Source organism: Malania oleifera, chromosome 4, assembly GCF_029873635.1.
Source record: "Malania oleifera isolate guangnan ecotype guangnan chromosome 4, ASM2987363v1, whole genome shotgun sequence".
NCBI classification, from domain to species: Eukaryota; Viridiplantae; Streptophyta; class Magnoliopsida; order Santalales; family Ximeniaceae; genus Malania; species Malania oleifera.
Window position 1 is genome coordinate 33058267 of NC_080420.1, and position 20655 is coordinate 33078921.

At 38.9% G+C, this 20655-nt stretch overlaps 1 protein-coding gene across 3 annotated transcripts in view; it reads left to right on the forward strand.

Annotated features, from left to right (window-relative positions):
- Positions 1–1448: 1448 nt before the first annotated feature.
- The window catches only part of LOC131154364 (protein PHYLLO, chloroplastic), a 150926-nt gene continuing 131719 nt past the window's right edge, over positions 1449–20655 (forward strand). The window contains exons 1-3 of one of the 3 annotated variants that reach the window (XM_058107076.1): positions 1449–1722; positions 1845–2036; positions 2494–2714. In XM_058107076.1, the coding sequence (XP_057963059.1) occupies positions 1567–1722; positions 1845–2036; positions 2494–2714 (569 nt within the window). In that variant the 5' untranslated portion in view covers positions 1449–1566. Of the gene's footprint in view, positions 1723–1844; positions 2037–2493; positions 2715–20655 lie in introns of those variants that run through there. The other 2 variants (XM_058107077.1, XM_058107079.1) reach the window with 2 other exon arrangements.

Genomic DNA, 20655 nt, shown 5'->3' on the forward strand with positions numbered 1-20655 from the left:
ATTAATCTCTGTTTTTGTTGGAAAATCGCATATTTGTATAAACTGTGGTATTGATATGACCGTACTTGTATTTGTATTAAATTGTATTCTTGAATTGAAAACGATATATTTTGTTGTATACCCAAATAAGTGTAGAATGAATTGTTGTATGTAAAATGTTCTAGGTTTGTGAAAACAGTCGTGATGACTAATTACCGTAAGTTTAGAGGTATAGGAACTTGAGTTCCAAAATGTTCTAGGTTTTGTGAAATTGTCACATCTCGGCTAATTATCGTGGGCAAACGCCATGTCTCGGCTAAATACCGTGGGCGAGAGTGTCTGGCTCTATATCCGAGGGTGTGAAATATCACCTGTTTGTTCTGGTTGGTCACCGATGGGTGTGAGTGGACAAAGTATTAGCAACAATATAACTGTGGGGCTTCGGCTAATGTCAGGGTATCGGGTGCTCCATGTAATGCGGCTAATTTCGACCGAAGAGTGTGACTACATTGACCATATGTTTTGTATCGTATATACTGGAACTGGATTGTGAAAATACTGAAACTGTATTGTATTATATTTTATGTCGAAATAACACTTTTGTGTCACACACTGATATAACCTGTTTCTTCCTTACTGAGATGTGTCTCACCCCGAATATACAAATGTGTTTCAAGTCCTTCAAGTGGCCGAAACTAGTGTCCTAGTGTTCGGGAGCGTGGTTGTCGGTTAGCTGTGTATAGTACTTGAGTAAATACTGATTTTTGTAACCGAGTGGTCATTGTTGGGTTTGGTAGACACCCGGGGTATGTACTGTATTTTGGAGCGTAGACTCTAGTTATGTGTAGACTTTGGTATGGTACGTTGTATGTGTTAGAAAGAACATTTCCACTGCGTGTGTGATGTGTATGTGAATGTGTATAGGGTATACGTGTACCCACGGGGTCAGACCCTAATTTAGTGTAGTATCATGTATGTTTTACTTGATACAAAGATAAATTAGGTACTAAATTCACACCTAGGGTTCATCCGCGGGTTTGAGGCGTTATAATTCTCATCCAATTAAAACATTTATAAACAGTAAAGCATTTATATACAATTTGATGAAATTTGCTATAAAAGATATTTTTAATTTTTTCTCCTTAAACTAATAAACATAGAAAATTATACTAGAAATCTTCTTTTTTTACATGTCTGTGTATCTGTTTCTTAAATTATACATTTGTTAAATGTGAGTATATTAATAAATGTTGACATGTCTAATATCTAAAATATAAGTATACGAACGTGGAGAGGAAGGTCGGAGTATATTTTTCCTTCAAACACAGTGAATCTCTCGCTCCTTTTGCCAATTGGTTTTTAACCTCGCCTCATCCAACAATAGTCCACGTGTAAAAATGAACGGTCAGGATCACAACGCTCACCCGTGTGTCAGAAAGTACATCATCTTCTTTATCCATGCAACCACCCCCAACTCCCGCAGACGGCCATTTCCAGTACTTCCACACTCCAGCTCTACTCTATCGCACTGTTGAGAACCTCTCCGTTTGTCCCTCTTCCCCTCCATGTCTTCCATAGTCGGATACGATGGAAGCTAACGTACTACACGCATCTCCATTCTCACCGCCGCGCTCGACCCTCCGACTTGTTTCCGTGAACGGACCACTGTCTTTCGTATTCCTCAACAACCTAGCTCTCAGAAGCTTCCACCGCTTTCGTCGTCTTCCAAACCCTCGCTCCAAGGTCTTGAATCTATACCCTAATTTCAAAATTTTCAAATTGCCGCCACTTGCTATATGTAGAAATATATGTTGGTGTTTTTGTTTTAAATTCTTGTGGCATTGTTCAATTTGTTAATTTATTAGGTTATTGGAGGACTGAATTTGAGTAGTGGAATTTCGGAAGGTGAGAATGGTGATATTTTGTGGGAGACCTGCTTTACGCGTACACTGCCTCCTGCGTTGACGCTCCAGCAGGGGCTAGGGAAGATGAAGGAGGCTGTTGAGAAGCTGAAGCTCAATCCTCCTCGTACAAGTAGTGGAATTTGTAGATTTCAGGTGCAGCTCTATTTTAATTTTCATTTCCAATTGGGATGATTGGAATGTGCCAAATTATAAACTACATGCATTGCAGGCTGTGGGTTGCATTTGGGAATATTTTGTATACTGGGCTTCTTTGCTTGAAAGGTGGCTGTTGTGTGAGTTTTTATTGAACGAAATGCTAACATGGACATAGATGGAAGTTGAACAATATATACAAAGGATGCCTTTAGCATCGGAAAATGCAAAATTTGAAGCACTCCTTTACAGGCCCTTAGCATGCATTTGAACTGTTAATTTTCTACCTTGAAGTTTACAAAGCGTTATACGCATAGGAATTTTTAAAATTCTTTTCCTTTACTGGTGGAAGTTAAACAATTAAATATTGTGGCAGGACTGATGTGCATTGTATTTTCTATATGCTAAAATGTAATTGCCTATAGTTTTCAGTAATTTTTTCTTCATAAAAATGCAGGTTGCGGTGCCCCCAAGTGTGAAAGCTTTGGATTGGTTTTTCTGTCAACCAGTGTCATCTGAAGTGTTTCCTCAATTTTTTCTTTCCAAGGAGATGGAGAACCCAGTGTGTAAATCACTTTATTTAAATGGAATCCGTGGAGTTTTTGGAATTGGTACTGCAGCATACATTGCATGTTCTTCTTCTATCACAAGAGAGTGGAGTTTGTTCAAGATTAAAACGTTAGTTTTTTCTTTTCTGTAATTTAATTTTACATGTCTCTTTTATGCAAACAATTTATTTAGACAAAGAAGAAGGGAAATTCTCATGTAGATAAGGAGTATACAAGCAACACTTCAGTTGGAATACTGGTGTCATAGACAAAAAAGGCACATTGGCTATAGGCCCATAGAGAAAATCTCAAGCCAAGCATATGATAATGGAACAATATGATAAATCATAGAGAAAAATAAAAATTGATCTAGTCAACTCCATAGGGCTTAGTTGGAGATTTTATGATTCCCATCTTTCCATTGAAGAAAAAGGAATGCAATGCGCGATGGAAGTGTCATAATCGGGAAGGCGTGGAAAATAGGATAAACCATACAAAACAAGAAAAAACTTAGTCAACTCCATAAGGCTACATCCACAGATGAGGTAAATGTTCAATAAAATGCTAAGGGGCAACAAAACACAGGGAGTGATGCCTTAAGCAACACCCTAACATGTTCTACACATTAGATTTATTGCAGATGTGAGAAATCTGATTCGGTTGCCTGAAAAGAGAAACTGAAATAGACGAATATATGCTCACGCGGAGCATATATTGAGAAAAACAAACCATTTTGCATCCTCTGCCTGTTGGATTAATGGATCCCCCAATTGGAAATGATAATAGAATGCATAGGTCATTAAAAGTAGTTTCAATATAGATATAAATATAGTATACCATCTAAGTAGCTTATTTCCTTTATTGGGAGATCTATTAGGGGGAAAGAAAATCAACGAACCCCTCGATATTGGAATCTCCTAGACCAGCTGCACTCCTAAATCTAAATTTATAAGGGCGAAAATGTCCCTGAACTAATAAAATAAATACAACACTAAAAAACTAACACTAATTTAACACTTCCCTTAGTGGGGTTGTATAAATACCCCAACCCCATTTTTGCACAAGTGGTGGAGAAAGCATGTCTAAAATAGCCTTTGTGGAGAAAATTCCTAGCTGGTCACAGCATTTTACAAACGAGGTAGCCACAATCTTCTTCATCACCATGTTCCTTCCAAATGGAATTCAAGTCAATTTGTGCAGTCCTCTAGTGAAAAACAATATTAGCTGCAAGATCAAGCAATTTGATTATCAAAGAACATACCCATAAGCTTTGTTATGAAATCCCATCTTTGAACTAAGGAACTTCACTGAACTCATTGATTGTATAGTGCATAGTTCTATATTTTGCAGCAGACCTGGCCACTGTAGTTTGTTCCTTTCTGCTCCCAATAAATAGATTACCACGCATAAAGGTGCAGAACTTGGTAGCTGAGCTCCAATCTTTAACTAAACCTATCTGGTCAGCATTAGACTTCCCATTGATATCAAAAATCCTATTACAACTGTAGACTAGCCCTTTATTTGGAGATCGATGACACATGCAAACAAGACAATTTATATTTTTTATAATTTTTATCATTTTTGTTTTCTTTATTTAGGTTAATTTATTTAGTTAATGTCCTTAAAATTCTAGGGTTCTATTATTTAGAAAATACAAAGTACTACAAATCTTGTTGGAGTGTGTTAAAATCTCAATCCCGAGTATCTTTGTAAATAATATACAAATTTGGAAAGTGGGTAATTATGGGGGATTTGATATTATTCAGTAGGAAATTGTTTCCTTGTTTAGAATAGGTAATCGTATTATATATTGGATTGTACATATGAACAAAATAATGAAGAAAATATTTTCAATCGTTTCTTCTTTCATGGTATCACAGCTAGGTTTTCTTAAACCTAGCTAAACGATGGCTAACAGCAGAGGCTCTACCTCCTCTGCAAACATCACCGGTGACTCAGAGGCTATGTCCGGTGGGGGTTTGAATGGGATGGATAACACAGTCTTTCCACTCTCATTGGAAAAACTAAACGGAAAAAATTTCCGTGAATAGGCTCAGTCCATGAAACTGGTGATTGAGGGAAAAGGGAAGCTTGGCTATCTTACCGGTGAGTGGAGGAAACCAGACCCTTCTGACGCTGTAGCCTTGCAAAGATGGAGGTCTGAAAACTTCATGGTCACATCTTGGCTCGTCAACTCGATGCAACCATCAATCGGAAAAATTTATTTGTTGTTGCCAATGGTGAAGGAAGTCTGGGAAGCCGTACGTGAGACATACTCTGATGTCGAAAGCTACTTACAAATTTTCGATATCAAGACCCGATTGTGGCAGATGAGGCAAGGTGAGAGAGGGGTTACCGAGTATTTCATGGAGATGACTCGTCTTTGGCAGGAGCTCGATCTGAGCATCAACGAGGAGTGGGAGTGCTCCGGCGACAGCATGCGATACCGAAGGAGGCTCGAAAACGAGAGGGTCTTCGAGTTTCTTGTCGGCCTGAATCGAGAGCTCGACGACGTGAGGGGACAGATCCTTGGCCGGCGACCTCTCCCTTCAACCCGAGAAGTCTTCGCATAGGTCAGGAGCGAAGAGAACAGGAGGTGTGTGATGCTGCATCCTCAAAATGAACGAGCTGGGCTGGACCTTCCCATACCTGTATCCGCCCAAAAATTAGATAGGTTCACTGGACATGCTGGGCCGGATGCCTCGGCTCTTATATTAAAAGGCCCAGGGGACCTAGTCAACGACCGCAAAGAGGAAAATTATGGTGCGAACATTGCCGAAAAACAGGTCATTCAAAAAATACCTGCTGGGAGATTCATTGAAAACAGGCAGATTGGAAACCGAGACAATACCAAAAAAATCATGCGTACCAGGCCAGCACTAACGAATCAACTGAAAGATCACAAGGAGAGAACAACAATACACCGTCCAGTAGTGCATTCAGTCCTGAACAGTTGGATCAGTTATATAAGATGATTTCATCAATGCAAACATCGGGCCAGTCTTCCTCTGGTTCCCTGGCTCACCGAGGTAATTATCTGTTAGCTTTAAATGCCACATCTTGTTACAAATCTCCATGGATAATTGATTTGGGTGCATCCGATCGTATGACTGGGTCTTATCAATATTTTTCATCCTACTCACCATATGCCGGGAATTTGAGGATAAAAAATGCAGATGACTCTCTCTCACCAGTTGCTAGAAAAGGAAGTATTCGCATATCTGATTCCTTAACTTTACAATCGGTCTTACATGTCCCCAAGTTATCTTGCAATTTGTTATCTATCAGTCAGTTAACAAAAGACTCGAATTGTTTTGCTAAATTTGTTTCCTTTCATTGTGTTTTTCAGGACCTATCATCGGGGCAGACGATTGGCACTGCTAAAGCGTATGAGGGACTCTACTACTTTGAGGAGGCAAGTTTGAGTGAACTATGTAATACTGCAATTTGTGATTCTACATCTACTTCTAGAAATAGTGAACTTTTGTTATGACATTCACGGATGGGTCATCCCAGTTTTCAATATTTAAAACGTTTGTTTCCTTCTCTTTGTTCAAATAAAATGGCTTCTGAGTTTCAATGTGAAGTATGTGAGCTTGCTAAACATTGTCGTACTTCTTTTCCATCATCCATATACAAACCATCTCGCCCATTTGCTATGTTTCACAGTGATGTATGGGATCCCTCACCTTCCCTAAATCGCACCAATACAAAATGGTTTGTGACCTTTATCGATGATCATACTCGTCTTTGTTGGGTCTACATACTGAAAGACAAAACTGAAGTCCGCTCCATTTTCATCAATTTTCATACCATGATTCATACACAGTTCTAGACTCATATTCAGATTCTACGTACTGATAATGGTACGGAATATTTTAATACCATCCTGGGAACTTATCTTCAAGATAATGGGATTGTTCATCAAAGTTCTTGTGTGGATACCCCTCAACAAAATGGGGTTGCTGAACGCAAAAATAGACATATACTTGAAGTAGCCCGGGCGTTAATGTTTACTACCCACATGAAACATTATTTTTGGGGCGATGCCATCTTAACAGCCACACATCTCATTAATCGAATGCCAAGTCGAGCACTCTCATTTGTCACCCCTCTTCAGAAATTTCAGGAACACTTTACTACCTCTCGATTCCCTTCCAGTCTCCCACTGAAAATTTTTGGTTGTACTGCTTTTGTTCATGTCCATGCACACCATCGCGATAAATTGGATCCTTGTGCCATTAAATGAGTCTTCCTTGGTTATTCACCTACCCAGAAAGGCTACAAATGCTATAATCCGGTCTCAAAACGACTGTTCGTTAGTCTTGATGTCACTTTCTTTGAAACTACTCCTTATTTCTCAAGGCCCTCTCTTCAGGGGGAGAAATGGAGTGAAGATCGGTTCTTTGATCTTTTTACTACTGAATCTGCGGTTACTCCAGTTACTCCATTCGCTGACCTATCTATTGAGCCTTCCATTGCATTACTTCCCGACTTGCCAAACACAACTAAACACTTGCCCTCAGGGGGAGATGCAGGAGAGCAAAACAACGTAAACATACCAGTTTACTTAAGAAAGCTAAAAACAAAGGAGAGGGAGAATCTCATACCTGAGGCGCCAAGAGCGTTGGAACCGGTGATGGCTCCGAATAACCATGAGCCCTTGCCTTATCCCGATCTGGTAATTGAGTCTTCCTCTGATAATCCTGCACCCGATAATATCAATTTACCTATTGCAATCAGAAAACAAACCAGGTCATGTACTCAATACCTTGGTCGAAATGCATGTCTTATAAAAGCTTGTCTACAGGATATTCTGCGTTTGTCTCTAACCTTGACAGGATGAAAATGCCAAAAAACATTCAGGAAGCTCTAGAAATACCAGAATGGAGAGAGGCAGTCATGAAGAAATGTGAGCCCTAGAAAAAAATGGAACTTGGAAGTTGACGGATCTACCGAAAGGGAAGAAGCCAGTGGGTTGTAAATGGGTCTTCATAGTGAAATATAAATCTGATGGAACAGTTGAAAGACATAAAGCCAGACTTGTTGCAAAAGGCTTTACACAGACCTACGACATTGACTATACTGAGACATTTGCACCAATGGCAAATTTAAATACAGTTCGGGTTCTCTTGTCCCTGGCAGCCAATTTAGATTGGCCACTACAACAACTTGATATTAAAATGCTTTCTTAAATGGAGAATTAGAAGAGGAAGTTTACATGACTATACCACCAGGATTCAGTAGAACAGGTGAAGAAAACAGAGTGTGTAAACTAAAGAAATCGTTATATGGCCTCAAACAATCTCCTAGAGCGTGGTTCGACAGATTCGCAAAGGTACTAAAGAATCAAGGGTATCGACAAGGGCAATCAGACCATACACTATTCTTCCAACAGTTTGAAGGAGGTAAAAGAATAATTCTAATAGTGTATGTTGATGATATAGTCCTTACTGGTGATGATACTGTAGAAATGGAGAGATTGAAGAAGGTTCTGGCTACTGAATTTGAAGTTAAAGACTTGGGACAGATGCGGTATTTTTTGGGTATGGAAGTGGCAAGAACGAAAAAGGTAATTAGTGTCTCTCAGCGAAAGTATGTTACCGACCTCCTAGTTGAAACTAGCATGCTAGGATGCAAACCCAGCGAAACCCCGATAGAAATAGTAAAGAGGGTTGAAGATTGTGGAAAACCAGTAGAAAAGGAGAGGTATCAGAGATTGGTTGGCAAGCTGATCTACCTATCACATACTAGACCAGATATTGCATTTGCAGTTAGTGTAGTAAGTCAACACATGCATTCACCAAAGGAAGTTCACTTAGATGCTGTATACAAGATCCTTAGATATCTCAAGGGATCCTCGGGAAGAGGACTCTTCTTTAAGAAATGTGAAAGTAAGGAAGTAGAGATCTCTACAGATGCAGATTGGGCAGGATCAGTGGAAGATAGAAGGTCCACCACAGGATATTGTACATTCGTTTGGGGAAATCTCGTAACTTGGAGAAGCAAAAAACAGAATGTGGTGGCTCGTTGTAGTGCTGAAGCTGAATTTAGGGTAGTTGCTCAAGGGATATGTGAAGGATTGTGGTTACGAAAACTATTGGAGGAATTACGGGTACCGGTGAACTTTCCTATCAAACTCTACAGTGACAATAAGGCAGCCATTAACATCTCTCTTAATCCAGTTCAACATGACAGGACTAAACATGTGGAGGTAGACAGGCACTTCATCAAAGAAAAAATTGAAGAAAGAATTATATGTATGACTTATGTACCAACCAAGGAACAAACTGTAGATATTCTCACTAAAGGGTTGGGACGACAGAGCTTTGATGATCTTATTAGCAAGTTGGAGATGATTAATATTTATGATCCAACTTGAGGGGGAGTGTTAAAATCTCAATCCCGAGTATCTTTGGAAATAATATACAAATTAGGAAAGTGGGTAATTATGGGGGATTTGATATTATTCAGTAGGAAATTGTTTCCTTGTTTAGAATAGGTAATCGTATTATATATTGGATTGTACATATGAACAAAATAATGAAGAAAATATTTTCAATTGTTTCTTCTTTCAGAGTGTCATAGAGAAGGTTCTCACATATGCCATCCTTTATTTCTTTAAAAACTCAAAGCTCCTCAAGCCGGTTAACTCTACCGTTCTAGTTTTAGTGTCTAAATTCCTAATCATGTTTTCTCCTCATATTACAGATCTATTGCCTATTGCAATATCCTCTACAAAATCATCTCTAAAATTCTTGCTTCCAGACTTCAGTCCTGCCTGGGTGAACTTATAAGTTTAAATTAGATTGCCTTTGTTAAAGGTAGATGTCCAAGATAATATTCTGCTGGCTCAGGAACTCTTACATACCTATTGTCTTAATCATGGTCACCTAAGATGCTAAGACTTGCAATCAAAGTATACTTGTGGAAGGATTTTGAATTATTGATTGTAGCCCCCTTCTTTGGTTCCAACTTGCAAAAACCAAGAAAAGAGAAAGGTAAGAGCTAACTGAAAGAAAAGAGAGAGAAGAAAGAGAGAAGAGTGAGAAGAACTGAGAGAATAAGAATGGAGAGGTGAGATAAAGAGAAAGAGAGAAGAACTAAGAGAAGAAGAATAGAGAGGTGAGAGAGAGAGAGAGTGTCGAAAGAAGAGAAAGAAGAATTGAGAGAAGAAGAATAGAGAGAAGAATAGAGAGGTAAGAGAAAGAGAGAGTGCCGAGAGAAGAGAAAGAGGAACTGAGAGAAGGAGAGAGAGAGAGAAAGAAAGAGAGAGAGAGAGGAGTTGCAGAGAGAAAGGGAGAGGAGAGAGAAAGAGTTTGCAGGAGAGGAGAGGGAAAATGAATGGGAGAAAAGGGAGAGAAAGAAAGAAAAATGGGATTTTATACCTAGGGCTTAGTAGGACATGTGTCACCACTCTGTGGTGGTGACAAGTGTCACACCCTGTCCAAGTGTTTTGGGGCAACGTAAAGCAGTCCTGGCCGTCCGATTTGTGTTTTCTCTGGATCGGTGGATTTCTACAACGTTAGCAATCTTGGTCAAACTTTCAGAACCAATCCTGGGCTGACACATGGTAGATGATGTTAGGATGACGTCACCTTGTTACAGTAATTTTAAAAATAGAAGGGAGAAAGAACCGGGGGCTGACACGTGGTACGTGACGTCAAGCTAACGTCACTCTGCTACAATAAATTAAAAAAAAGAAGTAATTGGAAGATGACGTGGCAGGTGTCATGGTCCGCCTTTTTCACACCGTTGTGAAGGGCCGTGCGGCGCTAGCTAAAGCACTCTTGCTTAACTAGCCAGCCTTTTGTTTACCAACATTCATCCACGAAGCACTTTCATTAACATTCAATCAGATAGCAGCGGAAATAATAATCAATTCATGAAAGCCGTGTCAACCAAGCAGTAAATATTGAAGCAAACGTAATTCATTAACAAATCCTCCGTTGACATGTTGTACTTAGCGAGGGAGGCAAGTAGGCTAAGCACGTTGACAATTGCTAGTGAGTTTTACAATGATTGATGAACACTCACCCTCCCCTAAAGAGCTTTCGAGGCCATTCTCACTCTAGCACTAGGAAACATCAAAGTGACCGAGGAGTCATACTGCCTTATTTGGCTTACAATGAAAGAAATACTAGAAAATAACCCTACACTAGTATTTACATGATGGAAACCCATCCCAAACACACGAGATAAGCGGTCATAGGCAAGCATAATGCCCTGAACAAGCTTAGCCTGTGACACAGGTGATGTCACCCTGCTACAGTAAAAATAAAAAAAAAGGCAAAAAAGAGAATAAACCGGGGGTTGACACGTGGCAGGTAACGTCACCCTGCTACAATAAATGAAAAAAAGAAAAAGAAAAAAAGGAGAAGTAATTGGAAGATGACATGTGGCAGGTGACGTCATTCTGGCGTCACCCTGCTATAGTAAAGATAACAAAACAAGGACAAAAAAGGGAAAGAACTGGGGGCTAACACGTGGCAGGTGACGTCATGCTGATGTCACCTTGCTAGAGTAAATTCAAAAAAAAAAAAAAAGAAAGAAAAGAAAAAAAGAGAGGCAGCCATGTGTCCCCACTGTGGGTGGACATGTGGCCCACCAAGCCCAGCTGGGCAAAACCCAGTCCAGACCGATTGAACCAGTCTGGTTTTTTTGAACCGTTTTTTTTAATTATTTATTATTTTATTTTATTTTCATTTTAATTTTAATTTTAGATGGATTTTTAATTTTTTTTACAAAAATTATATAAAAATCATGAAAAATTGGCAAAAATATTTTGAAAGCCAGAAAAAATTTGAAAAATATTTGAGTTGTTTTGAGCCGAAATAAATGAGGAAAAGTCTTCAAAAATCTTGAAAAATTTTAGAAAAATTTTGAAAAATCTTAGAAATTTTTTTTATAGATTTTATAAAAATTTGGGGATATTTCTAAAGACTCTTTTGCTCAAAATTGAACAATTTTCCTGATTTTTTCTTGGGTGCGCCCCAATGATTTGAAAAATGGGCAAAAAGGGTGTTTCATACCTCACCTGTGTTAGCTCTAAGGGGGGTTTATCTAACAAGACCCCCTCATTTGGAGTTTTATTAGACATTCCTAAGCCGCACTTTAATTTCCATTCTCCTTTGAAATTATTATTTGTTCTAAAAAGGAGTTAATTAAAGACTATAAATTCAATTTAGGGATAATTTATAATTAATTAGGTACTGTTCGTAGAACGGGTGTGTAGCAGGTGCTGCTACCTTCACCTTGCATAACTGAATTTCTGATCCCAGCTCTGGTAAAAACAGACCAAGACTATTGGTTCCTTGGCTTAGGATTAGTTTAGAGACCAATTAAATGTGTAGTAATTAGGTATTCTAACTGAGTGAACAAAACACATTGAAGTTGATTGCCACTTTGTTCAGGAAAAACTTGTGCAAAAGGTCACCACCACTGTTGAATTGGAAAACCTAACCTTAATGATTGGTCTCTCCCTCTAGAATTAGAATTGAATCGTGGTGGACAGCGCTTCCGCAAATACCAGTTTCAATTCTTATTAACTAAGAAAATAAATTAGTCTATTCACAACACGCCTTATATGTGAAGTACGATATCAATGACCATAATACCCTTACAAACTCACCCTTGCTTATATAACTCTAACGCATACGAATAATACAAAATGCTCAAAGAACCATTAACACTCCCCCTCAAGTTGGAGCATATATATCATATGCTCCTAGCTTGTTACAAATGAATTTCACATGAGCACCTCCCAAGGCTTTAGTGAATAAATAAGCAAGCTGAAAATTAAACTTCACTTGAGTGGCTGTAATGAGATTTTGTACAAGTTTCTCTTGAACAAAGTGACAATCAAATTCAATGTGCTTTGTTCACTTATGGACGACTGGGTTGGGAAGTAATATGAATAGTAGCTAAATTATCATACATCAACTCTATATGTTGAGAATGTGGAAAACCCAATTCTTCCAACATATTTCTTTAACCAAATACGTTCACATGTAGTGTGAGCTATATCTGTATACTTTGAGTTAACACTTGATATGGCCACCACGGTTTGTTCCTTACTCTTCCAAGAAACCAAGTTACCACCAACAAAGATACACTACCCTATTTTGGATCTTAGGTCCAAAGGCGACCCCAACCTAATTTGCATTTGTTATCCCTGAATATGAGTGTGGCCTCGATCCTAATATAAAAGACCTCTCCCTAGTGCACCTTGAGATATCTCAAATTTTTTGAATAATTGCATCTTAGTGACTTGCTCTTCAAGAGTTGAGAAATTGACTCACAACACTTGTTGCGAAAGACATATTTGATGAAGTGATTGTGAGATAATTCAACTCTCCAACAAGTGTCCAGTACCTTCTTGGGTTAGGCAAGAAATCATCCATGTTAGACACTAACTTATTGTTAGGATCCATGGATGTATCAAAAGGTTTGGATCCCAACAATCCAGTCTCATCTAAAAGATCAAGAACATACTTTCTCTATGACAAGATGGTTCCTATACAAGATCTTGATACTTCTACACACCCAAAAAGTACTTCAATGGTGCTAAACCCTTGGTCTGAAATTTTATTTCTAGGAAAAGCTTTAGATCCTAGATTCCTTGTCATCATCTCCAATAATCACAATGTCATCCACATACAAAATAAGCAAAATCCCACTAGATGGAGTACGACGATAAAATACATAGTTATCCACTATGCATTGTTGGAGGCCAAACTCAAGTACAACAACATTGAACCAGCCAAACCATGCTCTTGTAGATTGTTTCAAACCGTACAATAATTTCTTAAGCCGACATGCTAAACCTGACTCCTCTTGAGCAACAAAATTAGGTGGTTGCTCCATATAGACCTCCTCCTAAATATCACCATGTAGAAAAGAATTCTTCACATCTAACTGATGTAGAGGCCAATGACAAGTAGTGACTAAGGAGGTAAACAAATGTATTGAAGGTAGTTTAGCGACTGGAGAGAATATGTTTGAATAATGCAAACCATACACTTGAGTATACTCCTAAGCAACAAGGTTGACCTTCAATTGAGCCATAGAACCATCAGGATTGACCTTCCCAGCACACACCTAGCAACAACCAACCACAAACGTACCAAGATGTAGAGGTATAAACTCAAGAATCACAATCCTGTAGTGCGTGCATCTCTTCATATTGCATTCTTCTACCTTGAAGGGGACAAGGCTTTAGAAATAGATTTTGAAAGAGCAATGTAAGACAAAGTACTAACAAACAATAATATAAGGGTGACAAGAAATTATAACAAACAAAATTAGGGATTGGATGTTGGGTGCAACTATGTTTACCTTTTCGAACAACAATGGGAGGATAAGAATCTTTGGCAATAAGATCATCTAACAAGGGAACTAAAGGTGTAGAAGTGGAAGCTAGAGGAGGCTCTCCTGCCTTTAGTCTCCGTGTGTATTGCTTGCAAATTTGGATGATCCAAGGGATGAGAAGGACTCAAACTCGATGAAGCTGTTGGAGGATTGGGCATAGATATTGCGTTAGGTTTTGGAAGGCAAGGTAGAGGATAGGACTCATTAAGGTCACAAAATTCAAGGAATTAGAGTATTGTGGTGTAGACTCAAAAAAGGTGACATCAGCTAAGGCAAAGAATTGATGTAAAGTAGGGCTATAACATCAATATCCCTTTTGGATGTAGGAATACCCTAGAAAAATACATTTGATAGCACTAGGATTCAACTTATCCGTCCCCAGAGTTAACTAATGGACAAAAGACACTCAACCAAATATACAAGGAGAAAGGGAGAACAAAGGAGCCTTAGGGAAGATAACTGAATATGAGATTTAACCACCAAGGACATAGGATGATATATTATTAATGAGAGAGCAAACAACGAGCACAGCAACACTCTAAAAACCTCTAGGTACATTCATTTGATACAATAGAGTGCAAGTGACTTCGAGAATATGTATGATTTTCCATTTTGCAACTCCTTTTCGTTGTAAAGTATGGGCCAAAGATGATTGATGGATCATACTAGAATTAGTCATATAGGTACAGAATTGGGTACTGAAGTACTCCTTAGCATTATCACTACGAAGTATCTTGATTTGCATATCAAATTGAGTCTTTATTTGAGAACAAATGGCATAAACGATGTTAAAATTTGATTAAAAATGAATGACCTAACTTGAAGATAGGTCTCTCCCTCTATTTATAATACAAATTTAAATACATTCTAATGACAATAATACCCTTATTAACTCTCACTAATTAACATACAAACACACTTCATAATAATAATACTAAAAGACATATATAACATCAAACCCTCCCCCTCAAGCTTGAGCATAAATGTCATAAGCTCCTAGCTTGTTACAAATGAGTCTACCACGAGCACCTCCCAACGCTTTGGTAAGCAAATCAGCAAGCTGTATGTCCAACTTCACATAAGAGGTTGTAATGAGCTTTTGCACAAGTTTCTCTCGAACAAAGTGGGAATCAACTTCAACGTGATTCGTCCGCTCATGAAAGACCGGTTTGGAGGCAATATGAAGAGCAGCTTGATTATCACACATCAACTTCATAGGCTGAGAATGCGGAAAACCCAATTCTTCCAACATGTTCTTCAACCAGACAAGTTCACAGGTAGTGTGAGTCATAGCTCTATAATATGATTCAGTACTTGACCTTGCCACCATAGTTTGTTTCTACTTTTCCAAGAAACCAAATTACTGCCAACCAAGATACAATGCTTAGTGGTGTATCTCCAATCGGAAGGCGATCCAACCCAATCTGAATCTGTATATCCATGGATATAAGTGAGACCTTGATCAAGACATAAAGACCTGTCCAAGGTGCACCTTGAGATATCTCAAGATGTGAATTACTGCGTCCTAATGACTTGTCCTCGGAAAATCTAGAAATCGACTCCCAACATGTGTTGCAAAAGATATATCCGGCGAGTAACTATCAGATAATTCAACTTTCCAACAAGTCTTTGATATTGTCCAAGATTGGGTAGCAGATCACCCATATCTGACATTAACTTGCTGTTAGTATCTATGGGTGTATCAACCGGTTTTGATCCCAACAAGTTAGTTTCATCTAACAACATACTTCCTTTGTGACACAAAAATTCCAATACGAGATCTTGATACTTCTATACCAAGAAGTATTTCAACGGTCCCAAATCTTTGGTTTGAAACTTAGTCTGTAGAAAAAGTTTGACACTTTGAATACCTTTATCATCATCACCTGTAATAGCAATATCATCCACATAAACAACAAGAAGGATCCTACTCGATGAAGTATGACGATAAAACACGGAAATAGATCTATGAGGAATTTCATTTAGTTAGATATGGTATATTAAAATAGGACAACAAAAGAATTGACCAGAGCCGTATGAGGTGAAAATCTCATGTACGGTTCTAAGGGAAGGAATTGACCCGCCTATTTTGAGTAGAGGGAACAAGCCATTTGGCGAGGTGATTCTGAAATTGCAGAGGCTTTGTTCAATCAAGCCGCCAAGTATTGGAAACAAGCTATTGCGCTTACTCCTAGTAATTATATTAAGGCGCATAATTGGTTGATGATTACAAGACGTTTCGAATAAAGCAACACTCGTGTTATTTATTCTTTCTATCCCGTTGTGGTTCACCCCTTCCCCGGACCCCGCATATGTGGGAGCTTTGTGCATTGGGCTGCCCTTTTTTTATTTTATTTTATTTAGATATTATTTTTTGATTAATGATCCAAAACACACTGTCGAAGATCAAACTCAAGTACTACAAAACTGAAACGACCAAACCATTCTTTGAGAGATTGTTTAAAACCATATAAAGCCTTCTTGAGCCGAAACACTAAGCCTCATATAAACCTCCTCCTCAAGGTCAACATGCAAGAAGACTTTTTTTACATCTAACTGATGCAAAGGCTAGTGACAAGAAGTAGCCAAGGAGATGAATAGACGTACTAATGTAAGTTTGGCAATCGTAGAAAAAGTATTAAAATGATCCAAACCATTCAAATGAGTGTATCTCTTAGCAACAAGACGAGCCTTTAGACAAGCCACAGGACCATCAGGGTTGACTTTCATAGTGTAGGTCTAGCGACAACCAACCACAGAATTGTTAGGAGGAAGAGGTACCAAGTCCCAAGTACCATTGTCATGTAAAGCCTTCATCTCTTCAACCATAGCATCCCTCCACCCTGAATGGGCTAAGGCTTTCGACACAATTTTAGGAAGGGTAGTAGATGACAGAGTAGTGATAAAACAATAATAGGAGGGTGATAAGGTGTCATAAGAAACATAATTGGAAATAGGTTGTTGAGTGCATGTGTGTTTACCTTTCCGACAACAATAGGAGGATCAACATCATGGGAAGTATGATCATCTGACGAGGAAGCCTAAGGCGTGGTAGTAGAAGCTAGGGGACTCTCTTCCTTGGAGCCGCCGTTGTGAATACACTTGCATATTAGGATGATCAAGGCGATGAGAAGGATCCAAACTACATGGAGACTCAGATGGTTGGTTGGGCAAGGACAGCAACGTAGAATTTGGAAGATTAGGCAAAGGAAGAGATTCATTGAGCTCAAAAGCGCTCAGTGACTAGGTGTAGTAAGGCGTAGACTCAAAGAAGGTAACATTAGAAAAAACAAAGAAGCAATGTAGCACAGGCCTACAACAACGATATCCCTTTTTGAGTATGCGAGTAGCTCAGAAAGACACATTTTATACCACGAGGATCCAACTTATCCACCTCAGTAGTTAGTTGATGAACAAAGGACACACACACAAATATTCGTGAAGGAAGAGAAATTAAAGGTGAATGAAGAAAGAGAATGGAATAGGGAATTTTACCACTAAGAACAAAAGGTGGCATTCTTTTGATTGGGTAACAAGCAACAAGGATAACATCACTCCAAAACACTTTGGGTACATGCATTTGATAAAGCAAAGTGCGAGTGATTTCAAGAAGATGTCTATTTTTCTGCTTTGCAATCCCATTTTGTTGAGGAGTGTGGGCACAAGATGATTGATGAACAATATCAAACTGAATCTATAAGTAGTGAATTGTGTACTGAAAAACTCTTTAGCATAATTCACTTCAAAGTAGTCAAACTGGAAACCAAATTGAATCTTTATTTCAGAAAAAAAGACACAAAATACATGAAATAACTCAAAATGACATTTTATTAAATATTACCAAGTCATTCTTGAATAATCATCCACAAAGATTACAAAGTATCGGTAACCCAATTTGGACACGACCCGACTAGGACCCCATGCATTTGAATGAACTAACATAAATGGGCTTGCAGCTATTTTATTGACCCAGGAAGCGAAAGAAACATGATGATGCATCCCATTTGAAAAGACTCACAATCGAGACTAGACACAAAACTCAAACTAGGAACATGACATTTTAACATTTTCAATGAGGGATGACCCAAGGGACAATGAATTTGGAATGGCGCGGCAGCAGTATTGCAAGCGGTAGAGGGAGATAGCGACTCAAAGTGATAGAGTCCACCAGCTTCATGCCCTTTGTCAATCGTTTTCCTTGTCTTCAAATCCTAAATAACCACAGAATCAGAGAAGAATGTCACTGGACAATTCATGGATTTAGTAATTTTGCTAATAGACATAAGATTGAAAGGAAGTTTGGGAATATATAAAACCGAAGGAAGAGAAATAGAAGAAGTGGGATTTGCAGTCCCAATTGCCTTGATTGCAGTAGTGGGTCCATTAGCAAGAGTAATGCAAGGTACATTTGCAAGATATTGAAGAGTGGAGAAAAAGCTAGGGATACATGTGATATGATCAATGGCAGTGGAGTCTATGACCGAAGGAGTAGTATGAGAATTACGGGATGACAGATATATTGTGTGCTTACTTGATTGGGCAAGAGATGCAATGGGAAGAGAAGCTTGTTGTGACGCTTGATACTGCTGGAACTTGGAATACTCTTCCTTTGACATAGAGACAGTACGTTGCCCCCCACTCGACCCTTAAGGTGAGGAGTCGATGGTGGCTGCATTGGCTGCCCCCAAAGGTGTGAATTCAGTGGTGGCTGCATTGGTAACATGTGAAGGTCTGCCGTGAAGATACCAACACTGTTCAATACTATGATTATTTCGTCCACAATGAGTGCACTTGCGAGGACTACCTCTGCCTCGTCCGTCTCTACCACTACGACTACTTGAGCAACCGCGATAACTTTTGCTGTTGTTTGGTAGAGAACTAGAATCACTCTGTGTAGCAAAGGCTGTCCTCTCAGAGTAATAAACAGGAGAATGCATGATAAACATCAGGGAATGATGAAAGCTCAGCACTACTGAGTATTTGGAACCGAACTAGCTCAAACTTGGGTCTCAAGCCTGCTAGAACACGAAGAACTGTCATTCGCTCCCTTTGCTTCTGCATCTCACGAACGTCGGCAGTTATTGGTTGCACGATGTTAAGCCTCACATGAATACACTTCCTCTCTCCAAAATAATCTGCAATGCTCCTATATCCTTGTTGTAACTGAAAGTACTCTTGGAATAAATCATACATATGTGTAATGTTAGTGGTTTAAAGAAGTTTGACGTAATCCCACACATATCTAGATGCATACACTTCTGTGCAATCTGTGGCTCCATTGAATTCCATAAAAGCGAAACAATCAAGGCATCTTCTTGAACCCACACGTATTTTCTCTTCTCATTAGAAGACTTAGATCGGAGCAAGTGGTCAGATTTCCCTAATGCTGCTAAATAAATCTGAACATTTTTACTCCATTGAACAGTGTTCTTTCCATCCAACTTTTGAGTTGTTATTTGCGGTAGCAATGTAAGAAGCAAACAATTTTTGGGATTCATAGATTCCATTCCAACACTCTTATCAAAAAATCACACCAAAAACAAGAAGAACAATCAAAACTAATCGGGAAAATCACAAACTATGTGAAGCTCTGACACAACGATGGACGAGGTGAACAACTCACCGATGGATATAGTGCTGCCACAGCACTCACAAACAGCAACCACACCAAACACAAGAAGAACAATCAATAATCGGAAGAATCACAAACCATGTGAAGCACCGATGCAACCACGGACAAGGTGAACAACTCACCAAAGGATATAGAACTGCCACAGCCTCACAACTGAACATACGAATGCTGCCACAGCTCCAAAAAACTCACAAGGAAGCCTTCAGAAACCCTGAACAAAAATTAATGGAATACCACAAGTGCATGGTCAAAAAAGTTGAATTTTTCCAGCATAAAACTGGCCTGACAGCTTGATAATATAGTCTAAAGAAGGAATCAGAGCATGGCAGGAGAAAAAAAAAAAAAAAAAGAAAAAAAAAAGTGGCCAGAACTGCTTTCATGCACTGGCGCGTGGGGTTGGCCCTTCCGGCATGTGGCTGACGCGTGAGGGTGCATGGGGTACCCTCTGGTGATGGGGTTTTGTGGGGTGTGTCATCGTGGGGGCATCTGATTATGGGTATATGGTTTGTTTTGTGATTTAGTATGGGATGGAGGTGGATTAGGGAAGAACAGCCACGGGAATGATGTTTTTCGGTGACGGCCAAGGAAAATAGGGTTTAGATAGGATTACGTGTTGATACCATGTTAAGATTTGATTAAAAATGAATGACCTAACTTGAAGATAGTTCTCTCACTCGATTTATAATACAAATTTAAATACATTCTAATGACAATAATAATCTCACTAATTAACTTACACACTCAATAATAATAATACTAAAAAAGACATATATAGCCTCTAACAAATGATACTGAACAACTTAGAACGATCTTTTCATTAAATACAACGAAGTCATCCTGGAGTAGTCATCGACAAATGTAACAAAGTACCAAAACCCCAATTTTGACGTGACACCACTAGGACCCCAAACATTAGAATGGACAAGCATGAAAGGACTATCTGCTTGTTTGTTGACTTTGGAAGCATATGGGACATGATGATTTTTTCACAACCGACAACATTAAAACTCAAGAATTGACACAGAACTCAAGGTAGGAACAAGCTGTTTCAATTTGTCCATGGACGGAT